The sequence below is a fragment of the Girardinichthys multiradiatus genome, chromosome 13, assembly GCF_021462225.1.
Source record: "Girardinichthys multiradiatus isolate DD_20200921_A chromosome 13, DD_fGirMul_XY1, whole genome shotgun sequence".
NCBI classification, from domain to species: Eukaryota; Metazoa; Chordata; class Actinopteri; order Cyprinodontiformes; family Goodeidae; genus Girardinichthys; species Girardinichthys multiradiatus.
The window spans coordinates 12,109,619-12,134,703 of NC_061806.1; the positions used below are offsets into that span (position 1 = coordinate 12,109,619).

The 25,085-nt window shown below is 39.7% G+C and overlaps 1 protein-coding gene across 3 annotated transcripts; it reads right to left on the bottom strand.

Annotated features, from left to right (window-relative positions):
* Positions 1-1,573: 1,573 nt before the first annotated feature.
* Positions 1,574-24,703, bottom strand: ldlrap1a (low density lipoprotein receptor adaptor protein 1a). 3 transcript variants are annotated; one of them, XM_047382992.1, is made up of 10 exons: positions 24,533-24,703; positions 13,704-13,846; positions 9,419-9,531; positions 9,217-9,331; positions 7,050-7,122; positions 6,831-6,926; positions 6,152-6,279; positions 5,913-5,947; positions 5,574-5,605; positions 1,574-2,450 (listed from the first exon to the last, which is right to left on the bottom strand). In XM_047382992.1, exons 1-10 carry the CDS (start codon positions 24,615-24,617, stop codon positions 2,404-2,406), a joined length of 867 nt encoding a protein of 288 aa, XP_047238948.1. In that variant the 5' UTR covers positions 24,618-24,703; the 3' UTR covers positions 1,574-2,403. The 3 variants fall into 3 exon arrangements, with proteins under 3 accessions (XP_047238948.1, XP_047238947.1, XP_047238949.1); XM_047382991.1 differs by lacking the exon at positions 5,574-5,605; XM_047382993.1 differs by lacking the exons at positions 5,574-5,605; positions 5,913-5,947.
* Between the last annotated feature and the right edge of the window lie 382 nt (positions 24,704-25,085).

Here is a 25,085-nt window from a genome sequence, read left to right on the forward strand (position 1 = left end):
TGTTAATACCTGGTATTTTTCTAGGTTTTTGTTTGTCAAGCTAACTGGTTTATCTGTGTGTTTTATCTAAAAATATCAATCTAAGCTAAAATTCTCAAAAGCAGCATATCACAAATATGAAGATGTTCACATTGCACCAAATACTTAAAAATTCTCTTTCAGAGTCACTTCTTATTTAGGCACTGAGAAACTTTGATTACCTGAGCCTGCTGTAGTCACCACAACAGCCTAATAGCAGAGAGGAAAAAGCCGATCACTTTCAAAATAAAAGCATATTTCAAAATCAAAACAGCAAATTAAGAATTAAGACTAATCAGAGGAGGATGAGAATAAAGCAAACAATTATATTTACTAGTTCATTTGGACTTCTCACTATAGTTAAAGCTTCTCTAAAAACATGCTAAATCTAAGCTTCGAGGTTCTCTCATTAAATCTTTATGATAGTTCCTCCCACAGTCCAAAACTATAATTGGTCTCCCTAAATTGCTCTTAGGTGTATGTGTGTGTGTGTGTTCATGGTTGTTTGTACGGTGGATCTCTGTGTTGGCTTGTGATGGACTGCCGAACTGTACAGGGCATGCCCTGCCTCTCATCCAATGACTGCAGAAGATATGCACTCCTCCAGCTGAAGCCCCTCTAAACACGACCTAGAATAACTCCTGGACCAGCTCTTTGACACAACCTTGTCCATTTGGGGTGTAACATATTTATTAGCTGACTGATTTTCGCTGGAAATGTCAGGAATGTGAACAGATATGTTTAGTTACATTTCGGTCCAAAGATAGTGCCTGGCCATTTTTGGAGTAATCCATGGATATGTTGCCTAAAATACATTAAACATTATTACTTAAAAAATGTAAGAAAAAAATGAACAATTTGTTTCCATTATAAAAACTGTATTTTCTTTAGGAACGAGCATTTCTAACAGTGGTGTAATGATTAAAAACGTTTTTCCTTGGTTTGAGAATCGATTTTGTTTAAGTTGGCCTTGAAAGATAGTTTTGAATGAAAATATTTTTTAAATGTCGTTTTAAATTGCCTGGGGTATAAATATTATGGGCTTAAACTTTTCAGAGGTGTTTGCCCCGCCTACAGATCTTTTTAATTTTTAGTCAACAATGGTAGTGGTAGTATGAAGATCTGGGGCTGCTTTGCTGCTTTAGGATCTAGGCCATCAGTTTGTGACCTTAAACTTAGGTTAACCTGGAGGACAAAGATCTAATGCCAGCAAGTCCACTTCTGAATGACTCAGTATAAACAAAATGAAAGTAAATTTTTCCCACATCTAAGAATGGAGTGAAAGCAGACATGAAGGTAGTGGGTGTGAGAAAAGATATGGAGGATAGGGTTAGATGGAGACAGAAAACTCACCGTGGTGACCCCTGAAAGGGAAACGCTGAAAGAAAAAGATCTTTGTCTGATCTTTACATTTGCTTGCAGCCTATCTACATGCAAACAAGACTGTTAATTCTAAAAGGCAACAGGAAACATCAGATCTTTTGTAATGCTTTAACTTGCTATTCATGTCCCTTCATCTAAATAGTCAAAGAATATTAGGACAGGCAAAAAAAAGTCTATATTAATTAATAAACTTTATTTCTGTACAAAGGTGTTCGATTAAAAAAAGTACATTAAGACGGGCATTCAAGAAAAAGTTTCATTGTATCAGTGAGAAATGTATTCGTATTACAACGAACCTTGAGCCAAGGACATAAATAAATAGAGCATTTTCTGATTTTACACCAAATAATTTCTGTTGGCAGAGGAAGGCCGAAGCTACGCATTAAATTCACTCATTACGAACTAAATAACAGCTGAAAACAAGAATTATCCTGCTGTCATTAAGATATGTTGTCTGATCTTCAACTTAAACTGTCCTACTTTATACATAAAATAAAATCTGTAAGTATATGATGAAACCAAATACAAACATGTTGCTTCTGCAACCAGAAATACTGAAACACGATCAAGTGAACTAAAGGACATCAAATGCTGTGTCCTAATGCTGATTATGCAGTAAGATTGCACTACACTTTGCCTGCAGCGTAAAAGATGTAGTGTTATTATGGGATGGTTTTATTGCTTTGATGTGCAGATGTAGCAGCTTGTGCCATTTCCATAATGAAGGAAGAACTGCGCATGTAAAAAGTGCAAAAGCAAGGCGAAGAGGCCACACTCGTTCCGTTGATCTTTCACTGTCGCCTCTTGCAAAAAACATTTAAATCTCACAATAAGGTAAAGGAAGGTCAGTTTCTGCTCCTTCTTCTCCTTATGGTAGCGTCCCTCTCTGCTGTGCAGTGGCCAGATATCAGAAATCAAAGGTACCGTCCTTGAAGCTTAAACAGTTGTGAGTGTTTCCGTCAGTGCTGCCCCAGTCAGGTCCGGTCAGCCAATCGTAGGGCATCACCCCAGTGTCCAAGACCTCGGGGTTAGTACGCGATTCTGCCAGTCTGAGACAACGGAGGGACAAAGAGAAAAAAAAAATAGAAAATGAGTGAAAATGTCTTTCAAACTTAAAAGTGTCTGAAGTGGGACTAAAATGCTACATAGAGATGCACAGATCAATCGGCCAGATATTGGAGTTGGACAAGTGTCCCTTGATTGGCCCTGATCTGTCATCAGCTGAAGAATCAGAACTTATGCTACTCATTAAATGCAGAAAAATGAACAATCCCCAACATATCTTTTGTGCCTACAGAGCTTATGGTCTAAAAGTCACAGGGTTCATTCTTGTCGCAAGCTGTTCCGTTGGTTGATAAACGTCTAACCATGAAACCTTTGGTGTTCAAGACTGTGTCTCTGCATTTATTGCGTGTACAAGTTATGAAGTGGAAGTTCAGACTTCTTGATTGGGTCTCTGTGGAGAAGTTATGAACAGTTAATATCTAACTTGCAGCAGATAACTCTCTTAGCATCTTCAGCTTGGACAAAAACATAAATAAACTGAATCAAGCCGAAGTTAATGGAAGGTCTGAGCATTGTCATAACAAGCAGTCAAACTGCTGTCACATTCACGTTAGATGATTCTTTACATAGAAGTCTACATAGTTATTAACAACAACGATATACTTCCTTAAATAACAGTACTGGCTGAAGTATTTTACCTCCTCTTGACGCAATGCAATGCTGTACATTCTACATTCTTCATCCAAATGTGCACAGGATGTTACGTTTCATAACGTTTCCTCAGCTTTAGACCCATGTAAGGTTCATAAAATGGTACTTTTTAAACAACTATAGTATTTTGTTTTAAATGAGAGTTGTTTGAAGATGGAGGAAACATGTTTTTATCTTGCCCCCAATCAGAATAGACACGAGTTGCAGTTAGCTTTAGCTTCAGGGAAAAGGAAGACGCTAAGAGAGTTATCTACAAGCAAGTTAGAGACCAACTGCTCATAACAAGCAACCCTACCTCAACAAGTCAGACTTTATGCTGAACTTAACGTCAGGATATCTAGGTTACAGTGCTGACAAATACTAAAATCAAATTTCCTACTTTTTCAGAGTCCTCAAAATCCCATTGGAAGCCTGGTATTCATGGCAGCTGAGAAGTAGCTGTGGGATACAAGAGGAAAGGCCAAGGTTCTTTTCCATAGCTACCAAAGCCTGTATGATTTAATCATTGCTGTAATAACTGGACTCCGAGGTATAAATCGGGCTAAGGTTAATACAACAGTGTAAGATGGATTTATTCCTGGGTTTCAACTGGTTTTATTTAGTTTTTCATGAAGGCAATTCATATGAGTCACTGTTATGTCCAAGGCAAACAAGTTTTCAAGGACAAAATAGGTTAAATGATCTAAATGAGTTATCTCGGCTGTATGAAGCCATTTGATGACTAGGCCTGGGAGGTGGGCCATATTTATTTCACGAACATTTCCAGGTTTGGCATGAATGGGCAGAGATTATGCTCAAATTGATCAGGTTATGGGCAAGGACATGAGATCTCCATTGAGTTTCCACTTCATTTCTCCTCTTCTCATGGCACCATAAAGCTCCTAAGCAATAAAGTTTGAACTTTAGTTTTAAATGTCAATTTACATTCCCCGCTGTGTTCCCAGCCCAGCAAATGTTACAAAACGGTGCACTGCCAGATTACACTGAGACATTCAGTGGCTTGAACCCTGGGATACCATGGTGACCCACTGCTCCACTTTTAGACCAGCCACTCAAACACAGGAAGTGTTTAATGATAGGAAGTGGAGTTATATAGGTCCTGCTCCTAGAGTGTGTTCGCACAATGGTCATAAGGTAGGCAGTCACATGTTACAACCACAAACCTTAATGTGTTATTGGGATTCTATGAGATAGAGAAACACAAAGTGACTGTTAGGTGGAAGGGACATGAAAAATGGTTTTCAGAAGCTGAATCTTTTGGTCATTCCTCTCTATACAACAGCTCAACCCCAGTCAGATTGGATACTAATGAATCTGTGAAAAAGTATTTCCACGGATTCTAAGTTGGATTCAGTGTTGAATTTTGAGTGAGCCATTCTAACACATGAATGTCCTTTAATCTATTCTATTGTGACGCTCGCTGCGTGTTGAGGGTCGTCCTACTGGACAGTGAATCTCTGCCCCAGTTTCAGGAGTTTTACAGCCTTTAATGTATTTTATTCCAGGATTGCCCTGCTTTTAGCTCCATCCATCACCACTGTCTTTGCTAAAGAAAAGCTTTGCCACTGTATGATGCTGCCACCACCATGTGGTGGGTTGTGCCATGTGAGTTTTTCCCACACGTTTTCGCATGTAGGGCTAAAAGGTGTCATTTTTGTCTCATCTGATGAGGCCAACATTCTTTTTCATTTCTGCATGGTCCCCTACATGGTTTATGGCAAACACTTCTGACTTCCGTTTTTCTTTCTTAAGCCGTCAACAGATTCTCCCATCTGAACTGTGGATCTCTGTAGCTCCCCCAGAGTTACCACAGGCCTCTTGGTTGCTTCTCTGATTAATGCCCTCCTTGTCTGGCTGTTCAGTCTGCAGTTGTCCCATATTCCTTCCATTTTTAAATGATATATTGAACAGAGCTTTGAGATCAGTTTGGGATATTACTAACCCGGCTTTAAAAGTCTCCATAACTTCCACCCTGACCTGTCTGCTGTGTTTCTTGGTCTTCATGATGCTGATGAAGCTGATTTATACTAGATTAAATCACACACCGGTTGACTCTGTTTACTAATTAGGTGACTTCTGATGGCAGTGTAGAACTGGATTTTATTTGGGGAGATCACAGTAAATCCACACCACACTTATCAAATTTGTGTTTGTAAACATTTTGAAAAAAAAATAATAATTTTCCAATTATTTCACAAATACAATCTCAATAAAACACATCAAAGATTGTGGCTGTAATGTGACAAAATGTGATAAAGACAAAGAAGTATATGAACAATTTATCCATCAGAGATACAACGAAGGATGAAGGAAGCTACTTGAAACTACTGACACACATTAATTACCTATAAACATTATTATTGGGTTTGGAAGTGATCGAATGAAACAGATTCATGTTAGGTTAGCGATTAAGACTAACACACTAACTAATGATTGACTGCAATGCTCAACTTTACCTGGAAATGAAAGATAGTTATCCAGAGCACAGCTGAAGGCACAAACACACAGCAGATTGAGCACATTTATAACTTATTTATCCCTGATTGTGCAGCATGTCTTCACTAAATTGCCTTTTATGATTCCAATTTCTGGTGAAATCAGACTTGGAGGTTACTATGCAGCAGTAAACAGAAATCGCCAGCAGGTGGCACTGTGAGGCCAAGCAGGACAAATAAGAGTGAGCAACACTGTGATTGGACAGGCTGAATTTGCTGATGGGAAAACTTCAATCATCACGGATCAATTTTGATTGAGTTTAAGCTATGAAATAAAAATGTTCAAAGCTAATATTTCACCTGGAAAACGCCTCATCCAAACTGTCTTCTATTTCCTGCAAAGAAAATATTAATGATCAGCCAGGAAATATTATGTATGGTTTGTTTTTATTTCTGGTTTCTATCACAGGATTTTATGCAACTACTTCCACTGAAGAACCTCACATTATTTTAAATAGGGCTTAAAAACAGCAAATAATTCAAGACGCAGCATGCAGGAATCAAACTGAAACATGGCCGACAGTCAGAGAAGACCGTACCGAGGCAGGATTGTTCTTCATCTCAGAGGACCTGTGGTTATCCAGCTGATCATCGCCTGTATTCCCATTACTCTCCACCACCACCTTCACACCATCCTCCAAGTCCAAAAGGATTTCTGTGGCTGCATCTGAATGAGAGGAAACAGAGACTGTTGTCATGTATTTAAAGTGTTTTATGATCTGTTATGCCGCTCCTCCCGTTGTGTGTTTTTCCTGTCAGGACAGAGTAAGCTACTTTTTGTGGTGGTATCTCTTTTTCTATACCTAATGATCTTTTGACCATCTTGGGCTAAATGTTCCATTGCTCTGTATGGAGTCCAAGAGCGCCCCCAAGTGGTCAGATAATTATTAGCTGAATTATTTTTTTAAATAACTCCTGTGCCATTCACTCCAAGCAAATGGCATGTTGAGATTATTGGATCTTCATTGCAGCAGACTTAACGTCTGCATAGCGTAGGAGAATCATTCTATTATCAGGGCTTTGCCAAAATATTTGAGTAATACTCGCATAGAAACTGTAGCATTGGCCTCGATGTTTTTAAGTTGGATTTTTTAAGTTGTCAGGAAACCTTTCAACATTTAAAAAAAAAACATGTCAACCTGGCTTAGCAGGAGTTCGAATGAAGTATGCTACAGTATCAGATGCAGAAAAAATCAAAGCTGGTTGGTTATATTGTACCTGTTCCTTTCAGACTCCCCAAACTATTGGACCTTTCCGAGTGGGAACTGCTGCTAGCATCTCCTGCAGAACCAGATTTCATTCTTCCTCCTTTCTCTACAAAAAAACAAGACACCAAAGATAAGCAGAATCCAGACCCGCAACTGTGCTGCAGCCATTATCAGCTTAAAGGTGCTTTTAGCGTGCTCAGGGTGGTAGGGGGAAGGAAGTGGGGCCCACCTTCTTTCGCCACCTGCCAGTGCTCAAAGGCTACTGTAAAGGCCTGGGCAACTGTCAGGGCCACTGCCTGTGCCTGGAGGAAACACAAGTCAAATCAAGAGATTGTATATGCAGAATAATGTGAGGTGAATCTTTATTTTTGTAACTGAAAAGGAAAAAAGAACCTCAAGCACACAGTGTGCCAATATACCGTCTCGATTGGTTGCTGTTCAGGTGAGAACGAAAAGATCAGTTTTTCTTTTAGCCAATTAATGTAGGAAGCCCCTGTAAATGCCATTAATCTGACCTAGAATCAGTTTCTCTGTTAGATAAGAGGTCAGAGAATGATCAAAGAATAGAGTCACAGTTAAGCCCAAAAATATTCACACCCCTGGTTTGGATCAAACAATTACGTTTTTTTGTTTTATTAAAAAATGCATGTTGAAAATAATGTATACCCTTCTCAATAACCAGTGGAACAACCGTTATTAGTATTACAGAAATCAAACCCTTCTTATAATTGATGATCAGCTTTTTGCATGTTTCCACTGGTATTTTGACAGTTTGTTATTGGTGATGAGCTTCAGGTCTTTGACAATGCAAGGTCTCTTTGCCATCATCCTAATCTTTAGCTCCGTCCACAGATTCTCTATCAGATTCAACTGAAGACTCCAGCTGGGCCACTCCCAAATCTTCATATTACTTCCAATCTATTAACAAGTAACAAGGAATTTGTATTTATACGTATCAAATATATACAATAAAACAAAATGGGAGTCTATTGCAGAATGGAGAATATTGTTGAAGAGGGGTCTTCCCTCAGAGGTAGGAGTTTAACCAGCACTTGGGAGTGCAGCAGCACATCTCATGTCTCCTAACCTCCAAGAAGCAATGGGGCTTTCCTTAGAATTTAGACAGACTCTTTGGTCAGCAATATACTGTATGTCTGTCTACCAGTCTGTGTTCAGGTTCCATGGTAACCTACTGTTGCACTAGCTGGCATGTGGTGCTTTGCGTTTCAAATCAGGTTCATCACAGCATCAGGATTCTTGGCAGCATATCTGCTCCTTTGTTGTCAGGATGGAAGGAGCAGCTGTAAATGATCCATCCTGTGATCCATGGAACACATCATAACAGAAGAAAGCAGTGATGAAGTTATTTCCTGGAGTTCAGCTCTAAGCCAGCCCCCCTGATACTAATGGCCCTGATCCCCAGCCTGTGTTTCCCAGCACACCCCTGGTCACCCCGTCAGCAGTTGGCCACTTCTCCATAAGTCATTGATAAGTCATTAATCTAGAAGTCCATCCTTATCTCCATCAAACATTATTACACTATTATGTCAGGAATAAGTGGTGATATCTGGTCTTTTTGAGCACTTTTCAACAGGCATTACTATTGCCTGAGTCAGAATTTGAACAAACCGTGAGTTGGAATTATAACTGCTTTGTGAACATGGCCTCATTTCTTCACTGAGTTACTGATCGAGTTACTGATTCATACGATGATATGAAGGTGAATTACAAATGGAGGATATCAGATGTGATCATTCCCCATGGTTTTAGGTTCCCTGGGTATCGATACCTAGGGGAACCTTGAGCTTTGGTGTTTAGGATCTCCTCCAGGTGTTAACCCATTTTTTTACTTGAGTCAAATCAAAAAAAAAAAAAGGCCAAGATATCAGAATCTCAAGCTGACTGCAACAGAGGAAATAAGTTAATGGGTCAACACACATTACCTTCAAAAAGCTGACACAGTTAGTGTACTCTAAGCAGGGGAGGTGTAGTGCAACAACCCTCACAAAGGTTGCTTTGAACATCATGTCCACATCTGTCAACACTACCACTGAAGAGCAGCTAAAACTGAAGACAGGGAGAACAGAAGTAATAAGAACTGCCTCCACAACATGATAAGAGGGGGCCACTGTTAAGGAAGTCTCCGCTATCATGTTCTCCTGGGAGAAGAAAATGGAGCATGGAAACAAAGAAAATGAGATAAAGAGTGGTCCTCTGTTTTTAATACAAAGTAAGACCAAAGGAGCTTGACTTCTAAGGTTTCCTGCCGGGCATGGATACAGGAAAAATAATATGTAATATATATGTTTTTCTCTTTGGAATATTATTATATATAATATGTAATGTAATTTAGCAAATCCAAAATCAAGCACAGAGCACAGATATGCTGAACTTACCACTTTTCTCTTGGAGCAGAGGTAAGCGTGGCACTCCAGGGTCCCATTCAGGGTGTTCTGGGCGATGTAAGCGAACACTTTATCATGCACCTTGTCCACAGTGCAGTAGGAGATCCTGCAGACCAGGAGGGGCAGTTTAGATCTAACAGACTTTCTGACCTGCAGTGTGACACTGCAGTCAAACGCTGCTTTTTGAACACACCTGTATATAGAGACACTTTCCAGAGGTTTATTGGTAGACCTGTCCAACACGATGATCCCTTGAGGGGAAACCTTCAGCGCAACCTTCTGGGGCTTCTTCCCACTGGCTTTAGTCTGTTCAGCACAAATACAGATAGTGCTTAAAACTTGATGCATAGAAGTGGGCTCCAACACTTCTGTACTTAAATATTTATAAGTATGTATTTATTTTGTCACACTACAATCACAAAATTCATTGTATTTTATTGGGATTTTACACAAAGTAGCGCATAATTGTAAATTGAAACAACAGCTCAAGCCCAGTCAGATTGAACAGAGAGCATCTGTGAACATCAATGTTCAAGCTTTGAGGGAGATTCTAAATTGGATTTGGATCTGGACTTTGACTGGACCATTCTAACACAGCAACGTGCTTTGACCTAAACCAGTCCTTTGTAGCTCCAGGTCCACCCCTGTCTCAAGTCTACTGGGGCCTTTGATAATATGAAGGCCTGGTATGTACAGTTTAAACCAAAACAACCATTCAGATTTGGATTTAAAATTATTTTCATTCACTTAAGAAGTCCGTTTCTGATAAGTGAGACGGGCGCCTTTCAAAAATAAATACAGGGAAGGCATGGAAAGCATGTTAAAACCTATTTATACCCCTCCTAATGATCAAAGAAAAAAACTTTGACATTAAAATCTTGCCATCACCCTAGTCTTTCGATTTATCTACAGATTCCCTATTGGTTTCAAGCCGGGTATAAGTTCTACTCCACCAATAGTTATCCTGGAAAAAGATTCTCCCACCTGAGCTGTGGATCTCTGCAGCTCCTCCAGAATGACAATGGGCCTCATGGATGTAACTCTGATTAATGAACTGCTGTTATACTTAGGGCTGTTCGATTATTGCAAAAATTATAATCACGATTATTTTGATTGAAACTGAGATCTCGATTATTTAATAAGAATATTCATTAACTTTGATAATATGAATTTATGGAACATAAACTGGCTGTTAAACAATGTTTTCCTCAGGATTTCAAACATTTTTGAAAAAATTTGACAAATAAAGAGAAACTTTGTCTTGACCAACAAATAAAGTGCAAATACTGCTAAATAACAAAAGCGGGATATGTGCAAAAATGTACCGAATAAAAATTAATAGAAAAATATAATCAACTATGTTGTGTTGAACTCCCACAATCTACTGCAATTATTTTTCTACATTTATAGTTAAATAATTAAACGAGGCCAGTTGTATAGCTAGACCACACAGTTGTCCAATCTCGACATTTATTCAACATTTCTGCAACTATCAAACTGTTTTGAGGTATACAAATTTAAGTTAGCTGTGTTGGGACCCAGCTATGGATTTCAACATTAAACTCCGGTACGAACTCTTCTGGAACGTTTCAAAATAAAGTGCATTAACCTTCTTCCAGCACAACCAGGAAACGGGATAATTGCGGACTTCCTGTGACGCCACTGCCCAAATAACAGCACAGCTGTTGCTACATCCGCCCTCTTCCACACAACGTTCCTCACCACAGTTCATGAGGTTAAGTGTTTGGACAGAAAAACATAGAAGTGATTTAGGTTGAAATGATCTAAACGTTTTTCATTTTATGAAGTTTGGTTTTGTTTGTGTTGAACTCCGCTATCTTGGTGCTAGCAGACTATCTGCAGCGCACGTGCTCAGGTTGTGTTCTTTGTGTGTTTTTAAAGTTAAGACAAACTTTATTAAAGGGTGATTTTAAACACAGAAGATCGTCCATAACGCGCCGTCCACGCTTATGCATTTTAACCCTTTTATTAAAGGTATTTTAAAGGTGTGTGTTTGATTATGGTGCTAAGCTATCAGCTTCTTTTGTTAGCTTTAACTGCTAACAGCTAAGAACACGTGCTTGCCTGCTAAAGAATATTTACCCAGAAAGGTTGTTAGTTTTCAATCCAGTAAAGAATATTTTCCTAACATTATTTTACTAAACTTGATAACTAAGTAAACATCATTAAGCCCCATTTCTCCAGAAAGATTTGGCTCTTTTCCAAAATATTCCCTTAATGTTTCTTCAAATATTATTTTAATAAATAAAGGCAGCTAATTAGACACCGTTGAGAAATGGTCATCCAGAAGGTTGGTTTTATTCAGCAGATCATTATTTAAAACATTATTTTATTAAAATAATATTTTATCTGATCCTGCATCGTGAATGGTTGACTAAATGTTGCTGATTATTGCTTAAGTTGGTTCCAAGACTAACTTAACTTCATTTCCAGATTCTTCAAGATAATCCTTGGTTCTCCAACATAAACATTGCTTGGTAATGTTGCATCACTCTTTTGGTTATGGTTCTCAATCATCCTTGATCAACTTGTTTATATTGTACATAGCCCATTAGTCTTCGTTATTCTTTAATTCTGCTTGGTAGTTTAGTTGGATTGTTTTAGCATAGTAAAGAGTTTGTTGATTGAAATATGTTTGACTTTGAGTTGACTTATTTTTATAAATACATTCTTGTATTTTAAGAAATTGTGTGAATTCATTCCATATATGTGCAGAGTTTATGCTGTTCAATAATGTCAGAGCTCGTCTCACACGTTTCCATTTTGTCCTAATACCATCGCCTTACTGGGCTGGTATTCACAGGACAACCCTTAACAGACCGAAATATTATTTGATAAAATATTAAATATTAAATAATATTCTCAGATTGATAATCCCAACAGCTGCCATAAAAGAAGTCCAATAAGACACTGAAAGACTTGTGTTTCAAAGAAATAAATAAAAAATAGTAGGCCTCAGTCCTATACTCTCACCCCAACTCAACACAATATGGTGCTGAAGTTGAAGGAGGAGTCGAGAGGCTTTTCTCTCTTTGCTCCTTAATTGCTTGATCATAAACCACTTTGTGAGCGGACTTCAAATGATTGAACAGGTTCGTAATGTTACGAGCAACTTGTTCCCAGTCTGAGTCCGCATACCCATAAAGTTTCCACACCGCTGAAGTCGTTTTACCTCTCTTTTCTACCAGCGGCTCTCTTTCTTCCGTTACTATTCTATTGCCTTCACCCTCGCTCAACTTTTCAGTCTCGCTCGAGAAGTGTTTATAACTCGCGCTGAAGAAAACGAAACCAGTTGAGGGTGTGGGAGAAGTCTACAGCATAGTGGCACACTGGCAGTGGCGCTGGATTCACGACACAAAACAGCACGAGAGTAAACTGCAAAGGAACAAATATTGATCATTACGTTTTTATGATTATTGAAAACCTAAATTGTAATCAGGATCAAAATACGATTAATCACCCAGCCCTAGTTATACTTAGACTAAATTACAGGAATATTTACTGAACAGGTGACGGCTGATTGCCCCAAGTTTTGGTTTGGGATGAACCCAAATGCATGCCGCACTTTCCAGATTTTTATGAAAACCATGTCTCTGAGATGCATGGTGGAGCAGTTGGTAGAAATGTTGCCTTGCAGCAAGAAGGTCCTCGGTTCGACTCCCAGCTGGGGGTCTTTCTACATTTTGCATGTTCTCCCTGTGCATGCGTGGGTTCTCTCCGTGTACTCCAGCTTCCTCCCACAGCACAAAAACATGACTGTTAGGTTAATTGGTCTCTCTAAATTGCTCTTAGGTATGAATGGGTGTGTGCATGGTTGTCTCTGTGTTGCCCTACGATAGACTGGTGACCTGTCCAGGGTGTAGACTACTGGAGATAGGTACCAGCTTCCCTGTGATCCACGTCTCGTTTTCATTCTTCTGCACTTTGCTGTGGGTTTATCATATAAAACCTCAAACTACAGTGAGGTTCGTGGTCGCAATGGAATACTTTTTTTTTTCATACTAGCAGAACTGAAGTCATCCTGTCGTCTATCCTATTTGTGGTGTAAATCAACAAGCATGTGATGTTTCCACATCATCGTGTGACCGTCTTAGCTCTGTTTATAGTCAGTGTTGTTGATGGTGCAGAGGACATTAAACAAAAGAAAAGCTCAGCCATCTTCAGCATTTTGGAAACAAACATTAAGCTTCTATCCAGCTTTGGCCACCCAACTTACTGATCTCCTCAGATACATTGTTGACTTACTCTGCACTATAATCATGTTATTATTGCACTTCGTTCTTCCAAATTGCTGTTTTTTTAAAGAAATTTGAACTCACAAGCAAACTCACAAAACGATTCAATGGGTATAAATTATATAATCCCAAACAATGTATATGGGGAAAATACATAAGAACAATGAGCAACGGGACATTTGAATCACCCTGAAAGAGGAGCAGGAGCTCTTTTACACTGACCGTAGCAACAATCCTCTTCACAGCAGCAGCTGACAGCTGCTCTCCTTTGGGCCGATCCACAAGTGTCATGCCGAAGTGCCGGAGGTTAAAGGTCATCCCCTCTAAAATGGTCTCCCGTGTATCTGTCCAGTTCTCTGGAAGCTCTGCAACGAAAAAGATGTTTTTAAGAGAAGGCAGCTTGCAGCGCTAAATTTTTGGTTTAAAACTTCCTGTATATTATAGGAAATGTAAACAGCTTGTTTTGCTCAAGTCAAAGGACAACAACAGGGTATCTGGGTCAGAGATCCTGTGGATGCAAAGTAAATCTTTCATCCCAAAAAAACCACGACTTACATTTACAGAGGTAACTTGGACTCTGACACGCTTAGATAAGAGGAAAGTGTCTTTTTTCTTGAGAGCATCCGATCTTTTCGTAACCAAGCTGCACATGTTTAACAAGGGAACGACCATTTTTAAACTCTCGCAGAAGAAAAAAAAACAACAAAAAAACAAAGACATGTCTGTGTTTGATGATTATGAAAGAGCAACATTAAACCTGGAAAGGACAGCGTGTACCGTTTTGTGTTTTCTTATCAGGTTTTACGTGGTGCCTGGCGACCCCAACCCCGTGTCTCTGTTTACTGATGGGACAGCAGGAATCGTTCTACTATAAGTAATCAGATATTATTCTTAACCCTGGCTTAATTTGACAAACTGCCTGATCAACGTCACAGAGTCAAGCTGCTAATGTCTTTAGTTTAAACACATAAGACTGAGTATGATCTTGTTTTTGACCTTGTCTCTCACCTTTCTGTCTTCGGAGGGAGAAGTAATTACAGACTGATTTCCAAGAACCAGTTAGGAGTTTTTTTTACGAAATTTCGACAGCACGCAAACAGAGTAGGTACCGCTCAGCCTGAGAATGGGGACGACTCTGGGCTCAAAGGTCAGCAGCAAATACCACACGTGAGGGCAGACAGCTGCGTTCACATTTGAACAGAAACCGGCTGAACTCTACCATTAATAAAAGGCAAGCAACCCTCTCTATATGAGGCTTCAGAAATTATCTGATGGTGACAACTGGAAGTAATTAAAAATATCACATATATTATCAGTTGCATTTACAAACTGTGTTCAGACTGTAATGTCTATTCATTCAAATTGATTGTTACGCAATGACAAAAACCATGCAACTCCGTCGCTTGATTTAACGGCCTTTCTGACCTCTTTGGTCGTTTTTAAAACCCGTCCTTTCAATAAATGTTATGTCAAGTTTCCACTGCCTGAACCCTTCAGTTTTGTTTTTAATATCTGCCTAAAGGAGGGATCTCTGGTTGGTTTATTAAAGAAGAGCATGCGTTAATTTATTGTTTTATTTTTAAGAAAGAAACCTGAAGGCTTGATACTAGAACCTAAGATGTGTATGCATCATTTTAGACAAATTTAAGGACAATAAAATTCACCAAACTAGCCTTCAAAGATGTCCTTTTTGCACTAGAACAAATTGATAACATATTAAAAAAATCAGAGATCAGCATAATACCAGCATAGGGTAGAACATATTTTTGGCAAAGTGAAAAAAGTGAAAAAAGACTTTCAGCTGGTAAATATCGATCAGTGTTTCCCCTTGGATTTTGGTCTTGGGGACTGGGGGAGTTGGACTTACCAATGTGCTTTATTTGAAGTGCGCGCCTGAAACTTAATTTAGATTTAACTATAATTTAGATTTTATCCATACTTACAAGGACCACATTGACAATGAAGGCAAATGTGACCCGAATCCGACTTTTTCCCCATTTGCGACCCATTTCCAAACTTTCCATGGCAGTCACAACAGTCCAATTCCAATCTTTTCACCTCCAAAAACAATCTGAATTGTGCCATTTCCAAACTGAAGTCTGATGGCGGTCAAGTAGTTAGTAATTCGTGGTTTGAACAGCTACGCCAAAAAAATTGGATCTTAGCAAAAAATCTGAACTGAGCATCAAGACCTGCAGTGTGAACACAGGTAAAAATGGGTTTATCAGCAGGATGTAATGTTTTGGGGTGAAATTCTACTGCAGGCCTACCAAAATAGTCTTGAAATTGTATGCTTGCCTGCAGAAAAGTACCAGTACCAACTCTCTGTATAGAAAAGGAAAATGGGAAGAAGAACTGTACAGTGAATTCCTGCGAGAGTGATTGGCATATAATGTTTGAAACTCAGCACTTCTAGCTCGAGACGCTGGAGAAAATTCAGCACGATTTATGTCACACCTTTAATAAAAAGCAAACAGAACACAACTGGAGAAAATGGATACTAATTAGAAACAAGGACAGTAGCCACTAACTTCTGTCCCACTCTTTGCTTTTGTTGTTCTTCTTTTCAATGGGTATCAGGAAAATTGTCAAACTTCTCACTGAAAACAAAATACATATCAAGTTCCCTAAGTATCTTGGAGGTCTTTGAAACTTTTTTTAAGCCTATTTGCTTTTTCACTTTTTCATGTTGTTTTGGTACCTTGCCATTTTCAGAAGAAATCACTTGGAATCACTGAGGCATAACATGGCTCTAAAACTCAAAGGGGGAAACCCGTGTTGCGTCTTCACAAAGGTTAGCCAAGAAAACAATTTCCTCTCATGTCTTTTGCCGAATCAACAAACAACTCCAAAGAGAACCCAGTTCGACCCATAAAAAATATCACCAACAAGTTCATTCCTAATCAGCTGAGGAGTCTCTCTGGTCAGGTCTTTGTAGTTCTGTGTATGTTTCTTTCAGACATGACTTTCAGATATAGTTCACCTGATTCAGACATTTGTTTTAGGCCTGACACTTTTTCAGTTCTACATCTGTCCAATTTCCGCAGCATAACATATGCTTTAAGGCCCAGGTACAGAAAACGACTGGAAAAGCAGCCAAAGTCCACAGAACACTAAAAGACCTTCAGAATGCCCAGAGAAGAACAGATCAAGAACACTTTATTGATGCCTGGAGTAAGCTTGCACACCCAGTTTTCCTGAGTAAAAAGAAAATAGCAATGGTTTAAAACTTTTGCACAGCATGTATGCTGGATGAATATAAAGTGAAGTCTTTTGCAGGCACAGATTCTTCGTTCTGGCCTGAACGGTTCAATTACTTCCCTGAGACACGGACAAAGCAAGGATGCAGAGCCTGGGTGCTTTTTTGCCACCAGCTCTACTGATATATTTAGCTTATAGGGAAGATTCAAACTAGCAGAGTTGTTCCTTTTCCCCCTCATAAGTAAACTGCTTCTGTCTCTCTTTCTCCCAGGTTAGGTCAGTGCCAGATGAGGGTGAGCTAAAGTAACCTGCGATTGAGCTTTCTGTAATGCTGGAATTCTGCTTTGTTACTCAAAGGTCTGCACATATCCAAACATAAGAGGAATTCAAGCCAAGCTGTTGCCTGCAACTGATGGGTCCAACAATTGGATCAGATGTTGTTTACAACTGGAATCCAGAGCGAAAAGAAAGGCATTCAGCACAACATCCCGCCTTTAGCTGGATGGAGGGACTCTGCTGAACACTATGACAACAATGGTGCTGATCCAATAAGTTCCGATCGGCAGGCCACACATTTTGCAGATCCTGTGTGTATCTACGCCAAACACTGGATCACCAAGGAGACCACCAACAGGGGTCCTACAGCTTAGGACCTCTCCTGTCCTTTGTTTTGTTTTTAGGATAGCCGGAAGGGGGTTGGTGGAAAACCAGTCTGCTTCACTCTCACTTCTCTCTTAACTGGAGCCTCGACAAAACACTTTAAATGTGACACCTTCTGTGAGATTAAAAAATAAATAAATCTTGTAGAGGGTTGAACCTAACCCTGCCCTGTTAACTCTCCAAGTGACCAAATGGATTAGTGATCGCACTGAAAAGGTTGTCTTGATAAAGGCTTAGCTTGTTTTGCATCTTTACAATGGGATCTAATAATGACTGATGGTTTCTGCAACCAACCTAGCTGAAGGATTTAAGGCAAAACCACACTGGGAACGTAAGACATCAGCCATGGATAGATGCACTATTGTGGAGTGGTGGTTAGAGGAATGATGTTTCTGGTGTTGGTGGTTCTAACCTTTAGACTGTTAGTTGTCGAGACATTTCAGAGCAACCCTGTTGAGTTCAACTCCACTCCCATTGTTGGTCAGAGCTGCTGGCTTCATTTATCATGTCCAGGACATGATGAATGAATGATTGATTTGAATGGTGGGGACCAGTTTAATGGGGTTCACCTCTGATGCTTTATGACAGAACTGTTTTGTGAAAGAGACTCATGTCAGAGTCCTGAAAACTTTTCATAAGACGCTTTGATAAAATAGTTGCGACTTTAATTCTTTTACGCGTCAACCAATTCCTCTAGCGATTCGAGTGCACTTCCACCAATGAGCAACACTGAATATACTAGATAGTTGCCTGTACCACTCCCCACTTCACACCTACTCACTGATTCAAGCTTTGAGATGGCCTCCCTCGCTCCGCTGCCTTTTCCACCAAAATGGTTCCAGTGCTTATTTTGTGCTAGTGATTACTAAGCACCAGTTCTTTGTGTTTCCACAAAGATAAACTCTAACCCAGGTCCAGAAAAACCACTTCTATCCCAGCACCAGTTCACAGCTGAACCAGAGGAAAGAATTGTACAAATGCAGGCACCGATCATGGAGTTGAAGTAGGTCAACGCGCTCACAGTTGATAATTTGCACCTGAATCCATAAATGCCAAATGTGATTGAATTCTTTAAGGGTGTATTCACACCTGCCACTTTTGGTCCTCTTTAAACGGACCAGAGTTCATCTCTCCCCTTGGTTCATAACCTTTGTGCATGTGTCAATACACTCAAGCAAACCCTGGTCCAGGCCAAACAACAGGACCGAGACCCACTTTTTGAGGTGGTCCCGGTCCGCTTCCAAACGAACCTTGGTGTGGGTTGCTTCTGGTGAGAATACGAACCGGCCTCGTTCCGACCCAACTACAGAAAACATACAACTCTTTGGACCTAACAAGCCACCATAGCAGTGAATGTTGTACTGAAATCTTATCTGAACCGCGCTCTGTTGCTTAGCAACACTGTTGCCTGCGTGTTATTCAGAACAGAGGGGACACATGCAAGACTTCCACAGTTGTTTTTCTCCATTTCTGTGCTACGTCGTTTCTGTCCCATGGGAGAAATGATCGTCACTTGTGTGGCTTTGTTTAAAAGTTATAGTTCACTTGCAAAAAGTACAATATGAAAACCAAACAAGAGGACCAAAGGACTTTCCTGGTGTGAATACACCCTAACAGTACTGGTCCAGGAGGTGTTAATAAACCTTGCTTTAAATGTTGTGTTTAACTCCTGTTTTTCCAGCTGCTGGTGCACATGAAAGATTAGCTGATCAGGATTGTGAAGCGTTCGCGAACAACGATTGTTGTTTAAAACACTGTTAATAAATTATGGTAGTGATACTGCGGCATCGGTTTGTAGGGATCCTGGGATAAATAATATGATTTGTGTGGTTAAATTGTCTCCGTACACTATAACCCTTTACAAACACAATAACATGGGGAGGACCCAACAACGATTGAGATGTTTCAGGTGGTGGAAAAGCAAAACAGTTCTTCTACAGAGCCAATTAAGAACCGGATCTAGCACTTGCCCTAGTTAATAGCTGGACACCCTTTAGTGGAAAGCCCTATCCAATCACTTAGAGGGGTAACAGAGGAACACGAAGTTCATCGCTCCATCCCGTATCTTCACACAGACTACACCAGGATGGCAAAAAGTTGTCTAACGTTCAACTTGAAACCTTCTTTAACCCCTTTCAGATCAAAGGTTCCGCAATAAACATGCAGCCATGGGCTCCCCGTTAAGGATCACTATGTCTTGTCACTGCACAGAAATTGATCCACAGATATCACAGCCCCTGTGTGCTTTGGTTTACGACTCACAGCATTTACCTTACTAATGCATAAGACATGTGAAGGATTTAACCAAAGAGGAAATCCCCAAAGGGCTGAGTTTATGTGTGATCCTCATGCTAGCTGCATTCAGTGCATTAAATACGAGCAAGGTTGTTGTGCACCATCATCATCATGTTATAATCTGCATCAGATTCTCATGAGCCACATATTTCTCAGATCAGACAGACTCAGTGTCTCCTGCTCCTGCAGCCGTCTTTGCTTTATATCATATCACTACTTCACACTAGAGGGTGACACGGGAGTGGATTTTCTCTCCTGTCCCATCCCGCTCCCACAGAAAAATGTCTTGTCCCATCCCAATCCCAGGCCAGCATAACGAAAAAAATCCTGTCCCGTCCCACTCCTGGTAAATTGACTCCCACTCCCATCCCGCTCCCATTCAGAACGACTCACACTCCTGTGCCACTCCCATTTTTGTTTTCTTCATTTAGTCTTTTGGCAATTTCTTTGAAGGACCAGTTAGGTCCCTGTTTTTAGCTGTAGTAAAAGCCAGTTAACATAAAAAGAATAATAATGAAGAAATAATAAAATATCAAACAAGGAAACAGACCATGCCTATCTTAGCTGAATAAACAAAATGTACATAGTTGTATTTTACTCATTTATTAAGTGATTGTTTCCTTTGAACAATGACATTACTTTTATGTTTCAAGTTGCTGGAACGAAAGAAAAATGCACCCCTTCCCTGCAAGTTTTAGATGTGTGTCTGCTCCAGCTCACCTGATTCAAATTCTGACATGACCTCCTATACAGGCATCAAGAATGGAGGGTCATACTGGACAAAATTAATACAATAAAATCATCATAAAATAAATAAATGTTGTGAATGTTCCATAAGTGAAATAAATGTAACATGAAAGAAATGTAACATTAAATGTGCCATTAAATTAAAGGTACCATTTATTTATTTAATACATCATTAGAAACAATAAATGTACCATTATATCATGAAATGGACTATTATGCAATTAAATGTGCCACTGAATAATTAAGTATAATTGTAAAGACGACATGACGTAATTAGTGGTACACTTAATGTTTAATGATGTATTAAATAAATTGTACATTTAATGGTACATTCAATTTTTTTCTATTTCCCAACATATTTATTTAATATCTTCCCTTAATGAAGCCTTTCTACAGAGTCTGCGAGGGGACATGGGGGAATTGTTTTCTCTTTTGTCCCCACGCAATAGTCTTTGCGTTATTTCGCAATACTTTGTGGGATAGCTTCCAAACCAGATAACTGCAAAAATGAAACAAACACTACACCCGTATTGAGATTTATTGAGTTTTATTTTGAAATCTGCCTTAAATAAAATGATCTTCAATCAGACTAAAAAACAGCTTTTATCTACAAGTTGTCAAACAAACTACTGAACTCTGGACCATAATACTGCACGAAACCACATCTGTGACACTTTGTTTGCTTATTGCTGCTGCATGATGTGTACTTTTTTTTTGCACGCCATTAGTGTTTTTGTTTTTATCGTGATTTGAACGGTTCTTCTTATCCTAAGCATTTCATCACATCGTTGACTGCGTGTTAACCTGCATATGACAAATAAACCATACCAATGCCATATGAGCGTTGTTTGTTTTATGAGCAGTTTGTCATCTGTGCTGCTGTTCCAAAATGCCGAATGCAAAAGTATTGCGTGGGGACGCAAAAGTAATACATTTCCCCATGTCCCCTCACGGGCTTCCGTACCTTACCTCTTAAATCCTTAGTGCACATGCAGCAATTTTGTTGGTCAGATGAGACTTGACACATGTTGGTACCTTTGGTTTGATGAATGAAGAGATGCAGGACTGATTCAATCCAGAATCTGTCTTACAAGTGTCCCTTAATCACTGGTGAACTTGATTACGACTAAACACGTTTTACAAGCAGCAGACTGCGTGTTAAAACCGCTACATTCAACTCTCCAGAAGTTCGGTAATATTTGCGACTTTCCTGTCAGCTCTATGAGTTTAATAGATAAGTCCTTATTTCTGACTTTACGTTACAAATCCAATTTTACCACGTCCAGTTCTCCACCTGCATTTGTTCCCTCCATTCTGAACGCAGGTGGAGAACATCGAGCAGAAGCACTGTTGGCTTGTGGGTCGTGTAGTTCGTTTGACTCGCATTATAGTATAGGCTTCTTGGAAAAAAACTACACAATGGCGGCGTCGATCCAAGTTTTTTTTTCTTAAAGTTTATAACAAAGTCTCAGTTTTACATTTCCAAAGACAATTGATCCTAGTTTATTTTCCCTCCTATTGCTTAGCTCCCGCTCCCGTCTGCTCCCGTTCATTTTTTATCCTGTACCGTCCCAATCACGTGATCTTTACTGACGCTGTCTCCCATCCCGTGGGATTCCCGTGGGAATCCCGTGACCCGTGGGACTCTCGAACAATTGTCAGCCTCTGCTTCACACTCATTCCTCAATCTCGTATTACTCCTTGCAGTTCATAGCTGTTATGGGCTAGGTGGATCAGGAACATATGACTTTCATTTCCGTAATTTACATGGATCTGAAAAAGTTTAGCGAGTCTCTGTAGATGTAAATCTCATCTCATGATCTACACAAAAAAGGCCAGTGGCACCAGGGCACAATGACAAACTTACACTCATACAGCCTCAAGTTCAAATGCTTTGTCTCTTTAAAATTAGTTGAACATGCTTGCAAGGGGAAGGAGTCAATTTTCAAAACTGCAAGGTTTAGTCTGAACATCGTTTTAGCTGCTGAGTTACAAACGTTCTGTAGGAGCATGCTAACTGCAAAGCTAGCTGTAAATCAGTTGATTGGAAGAAAGACTCCTAGCTATTCGTAGAACAAATCTAAGGGAATCATCCTCTGCAATCTAAAGCACGTGTGACTTTGGTTTGTCTGCCTTCTATTGATGTTCAAGCCAACAATTTAGACCCTGAGTAACAAAACATTGAAGGTGGCCTGAATGTATTGAGGATCACAGTGAAACAGAGATCCATGAACGAAGTCAGATAACTTTGACTGAAGAGAGATTCAGGAGAACTCCTTCAGCTCGACCGGGGTCTCCTCAAAGCAAAGAAATTAAGTCAAGCTGCTGCTGAAATCTTTCACCCTGGAAAACCAGAAACACAAGCCAATTCAGGCCTCTGACTGTCAGACCTGGAGGTTTGGCTAGTTGATATGGATCAGCGCCGATGAGGAATGCCTGCCTCACAGCCGTAGAAGACCTGTAAGTCTATACAACTGTACTACATTTTTCCTACAAGTGGGTCAGCGTTGCGTTTCCATAAACCTGCTAATTCCTTGGGTAATCACGGCCTGCAAGGGTAAGAAGTTCATTTCCACTTAAAAGGCGAACAAAAGAGCTCATTCAGAGAAATCGGACTCCTTTTCAAATGGTCAGAGTTAAAATATAACTTAATGGACCAGTCCATCTGACAGAAGTAAATGCTGAGGTGTTGCTGCATGTTGCTCCTCTGTTATAAACAAAGCTTCATTTTGATTCAAATAAGAAGACATATAACACACTAATCACATGATATTATAATATTTATTTATGCCATTCCACTCTAATTACTAACGCTCATATAGATCTGTAATGGCTTTTGAGGTTTATAACTTATCTCAGCATGAATTCGAGCCAATAGTAGCGCGCGTTGACTGACCTCCAACATCCCTGGCTTGCCAGCACAGTTTACCAGAGAGCTTTAGCTTACAGAGTGGCCATGGAGAGCTACTGCAGGAGGTGAAGAAGTATTTACACGGTTTCCATGTTAATGCGGCTGTGTGGGAGCAGTTTCTCTTATAAACAAAGACAAATAAGATGTGCAAACTACACAGGAGGTGGAGCTGTGATTCTGACCTTTGCCCTCCTCCTGGTACTGAGGTGAAAGGAATAGGGTTGCTATGGGAAGTGAGATTATTAAATAATTCCCCTAATGCCACTGCTGTGAGGAAATCAACAGGGCAATAAAGAGTTATTGTAAACTGGCGACATCATTACAGCCTGGTGAAGGTTGTGCTGTTATATTTCTGAAATCTCTTCTTAAGAAAATGTAATGAAGGTTTTAGGGAAAATACTTTTTTAACATTCCAAACGAATGTGTTGTGTTTGGTATGTCACACGCATCCCTGGACCTTTTCAGATTTTGCCACATTACATATTTCATTGCTATTTTATGTAATAAATGAACCTAAAATAGTGCATAACTGTGAAGTGGGGGAAAAATGATGGACGTTTTCTGGAATGCATTTGCACGTGTCAATGCTTTATAAAAACTCCTTTCATTGCCATGACAGCTGTAAGTCTTTAAGGGTATTTCTTTACAATCTGTGCACATCTAGAGGCTCAGTTTTCTTGTAACAAAATAGCTCAAGCACAATCAGATTGGATCGAGAACATTAGTGAACAGCAACTTTCAAGTCTTGCCACAGATTCTTAGTTGGATGGAGGACTGGACTTTGACAAGCCTGTTCTAATACTTGATTTACACCATTCAGTTGTAGCTCTTGGCTTAATGTTAATTTATTTCCCCGAGTATCAAGACATTTCAGGCCTATCTGCTTCCCTATCCCTGCTGAAGAATTCCCACAGCATGATGTTGCCACCACCATGTTTCAGTCCCCTTTAAAATAGAGATGTGGTATTTAGCTTGAACATCAGATCAGCCAACGTAATTAACGGGACCTTCACAAAGAAAAAACACTTTGATTTTTAATTGACAGAGGTCAGCATGTAATTAAGTTGTAGGTAAGTTACAACTACGGTATAAATATTATGGTGACTGTTTCTGAGCTCAGTAAGTGAAGTACGCCAGTAAGTAAATGCCAAAGTTGGCATGGTAAAAACTGAACGATTTTAGTGAACATTCTGTCTCCGTTTCTCTCCTCAGCTACTTTTACAGCTGTCTGTCTTACTTCTGTGTCTGCCGGCGGTCCATGACTGCTTCGCCATGCTCGGGCTCCGGAAAATCGCTCTCCCAGCCGACCTGAGGCCATCCATGTCAGAGCTCTGAAGCGCGGAGAGTCGGCGATGTTTGCCGCGACTCTTCCAGGGGAAACGTTGTTGACCAAACTGAGGGAACGAGGGGCAGAGGAAGAGGGGAAAATGGACTGGTGGTGCTTTCAAGTACAATCAGAGACAACGCTAAACTGACGCTCTTGGAAATGGAAATGTTATAGTTGTAAATTAATAACTGTCGATGTATTTTATATTTTATGACCCGGCCAGCAGCAAAACAAGCCTTGATGTGCATCACTACGATTTAAAATTAAACACATTAGTTGGTTGCATGTAACATCCTTTCCTGAACCAACAACAGGCAAGGAAAACGGCATTTCCGACCAGCACCTGAAAGGGATATTTTTCTGATTTAATGAGAATGTATGAAAAGACTATTTACTTGGAATCTAGTTTTGGGAGTTAACAGTTGAAATTAATAAAGAAAAATAATATTAAATAATAATAATA